At 33.1% G+C, this 2050-nt stretch overlaps 1 protein-coding gene across 6 annotated transcripts in view; it reads left to right on the forward strand.

Moving 5' to 3' along the window:
• The window catches only part of LOC106458794, an 82906-nt gene that overhangs the window by 25050 nt on the left and 55806 nt on the right, over positions 1 to 2050 (forward strand). For 3 of the 6 annotated variants that reach the window (XR_002610442.1, XM_022385134.1, XM_022385137.1), the window contains one exon: positions 157 to 1184. Coding sequence is in view for 5 of the 6 variants with exons in the window: in XM_022385134.1 (XP_022240842.1) it covers positions 157 to 1184 (1028 nt within the window). In the remaining variant the exon portion in view is untranslated. Of the gene's footprint in view, positions 1185 to 2050 lie in introns of all 6 variants that reach the window. The other 3 variants (XM_022385138.1, XM_022385135.1, XM_022385136.1) reach the window with 3 other exon arrangements.

Here is a 2050-nt window from a genome sequence, read left to right on the forward strand (position 1 = left end):
GTGACTCTATACCAGTAAATTCATCTGAAGCTGCTTCAAAAAGTTCTGGAGTGAAATGTGACACTATATCAGTAAATTCATCTGAAGCTGCTTCAAAAAGTTCTGGAGTGAAATGTGACACTATACCAGTGAACTCATCTGAAGCTGCATCAAAACATTCTGGAGTGAAATGTGACACTATATCAGTAAATTCATCTGAAGCTGCTTCAAAAAGTTCTGGAGTGAAATGTGACACTATACAAGTAAATTCATCTGAAGCTGCTTCAAAAAGTTCTGGAGTGAAATGTGACACTATACCAGTAAACTTAACTGAAGCTGCATCAAAAAATTCTGGAGTGAAATGTGACACTATACAAGTAAATTCATCTGAAGCTGCTTCAAAAAGTTCTGGAGTGAAATGTGACACTGTACCAGTGAACTTATCTGAAGCTGCTTCAAAAAGTTCTGGAGTGAAATGTGACACTATACAAGTAAATTCATCTGAAGCTGCTTCAAAAAGTTCTGGAGTGAAATGTGACACTATACAAGTAAACTCATCTGAAGCTGCTTCAAAAAGTTCTGGAGTGAACTGTGACACTACACCGCTAAACTCATCTGAAGCTGCATCAACAACTGCTGTAGTGAACTGTGACAGCATGTCATTGAACTTATCTGAACAAGCATCAACAAATTTTGAAGTGAAATGTGACACTACACCAATAATCTCAACTGAAGCTGTATCAACAAATTCTGTAGTGAAATGTGACACTACACTATTAAACTTTTCTGAAGCTGAGCCAACAAATTTTGCAGTGACCTGTTTGTCACCATTCAACTCCTGTGATACTACACAAGCAAATTCTGTAATAAATTGTAAGAACACTAAAAGAAACACTTCTGAAGCTGAATCTGTAAATGATGTAGTGGATTGTAACAAAATGCCATCAAACTTTAATTATGCACGAACACGTCCATTAATAGTGAAATGTGTTGCTGCTTCAAACTCTTCCAAGATTCCAGAAAGAAAAGCAGGAGATTTGGAATGTAGTTCCACATCATTGATGAAATATTCAGAAGTCCAAGAAGTCTTGACATTGTCTTCTCTGAAAGTCCATAAACCTTCTTTGGTTGTTTTGTCTCTTGATTCAACAAGACAGCCAAGTAATTGCAAGGATCAACTATGTAAAACTGGATATGAACTTAAGGTAAGGACTGTTTATAAGGTAAACAAACAATAATTTTTTATCCTTGCAATTTATTAAACTGTTTACTTTATGGTTAAGAGTTAGGTCCTATCCCAGATGTAATAGTTATCCTCATGCTGCTCGTAGTCATATTTAAATCTAAAAAACACTTTAAATATACTTTAGTCATCAACAAGATTTGTCACCATAGAGTAAATGCTGGTGTGTTGTACTATAAGTAGCTCAAAGGTTTTGATGTTGAGAAACAAATAGTAAAATATCTCTATTTGTATTTTATTGATGTAAATTATACATGAAAAAAATATGCATTTGTTTTTCAGCAAATAGTAAAAATTGTGTGTTCACATCGTTGCCTGTAATTATGGTAATAAAGACAGAAAAAAAAGGTGTGCTTAAGGCTGAATGAAAAGAAGGGTGTTTTGATGTACATCTTCACTCTACTGTACAAATATAATTTCTTATAATACAACCCAAATTACATACAAAAAGTCATATTTCTTAGTGAAGTATTTCTGATAAAATAAAATAAAGATTTGTCCATGAATACATTGAGTATTTGTTTTGAATAGTCTGTGTGCAAAGTAATTTTCGCGTTAAAATTTTAAATACTTTGCGGTATCTCAAAAATCTCAAATTTCCTTTGTGTAATCCCTACAACCTCCTAAATGCATTTCAAAGTTGTTGTTTTTTTACTAAATCCTTAGTGTTTATATGTTATTTTCTCTACCCTATCTCAAAATGGTATTGGTCAATTCAACCTTGTAACCACCCCCAAAATATTGAAATAAACATAAATAAACCTTCTTTTCTTTCTAGAATGACTTCAGATTGTAACATGAAACTACATTCGTTTATCCTAAGTAGCT

This window comes from Limulus polyphemus, unplaced genomic scaffold, assembly GCF_000517525.1.
Source record: "Limulus polyphemus unplaced genomic scaffold, Limulus_polyphemus-2.1.2 Scaffold517, whole genome shotgun sequence".
Lineage (NCBI taxonomy): Eukaryota > Metazoa > Arthropoda > Merostomata > Xiphosura > Limulidae > Limulus > Limulus polyphemus.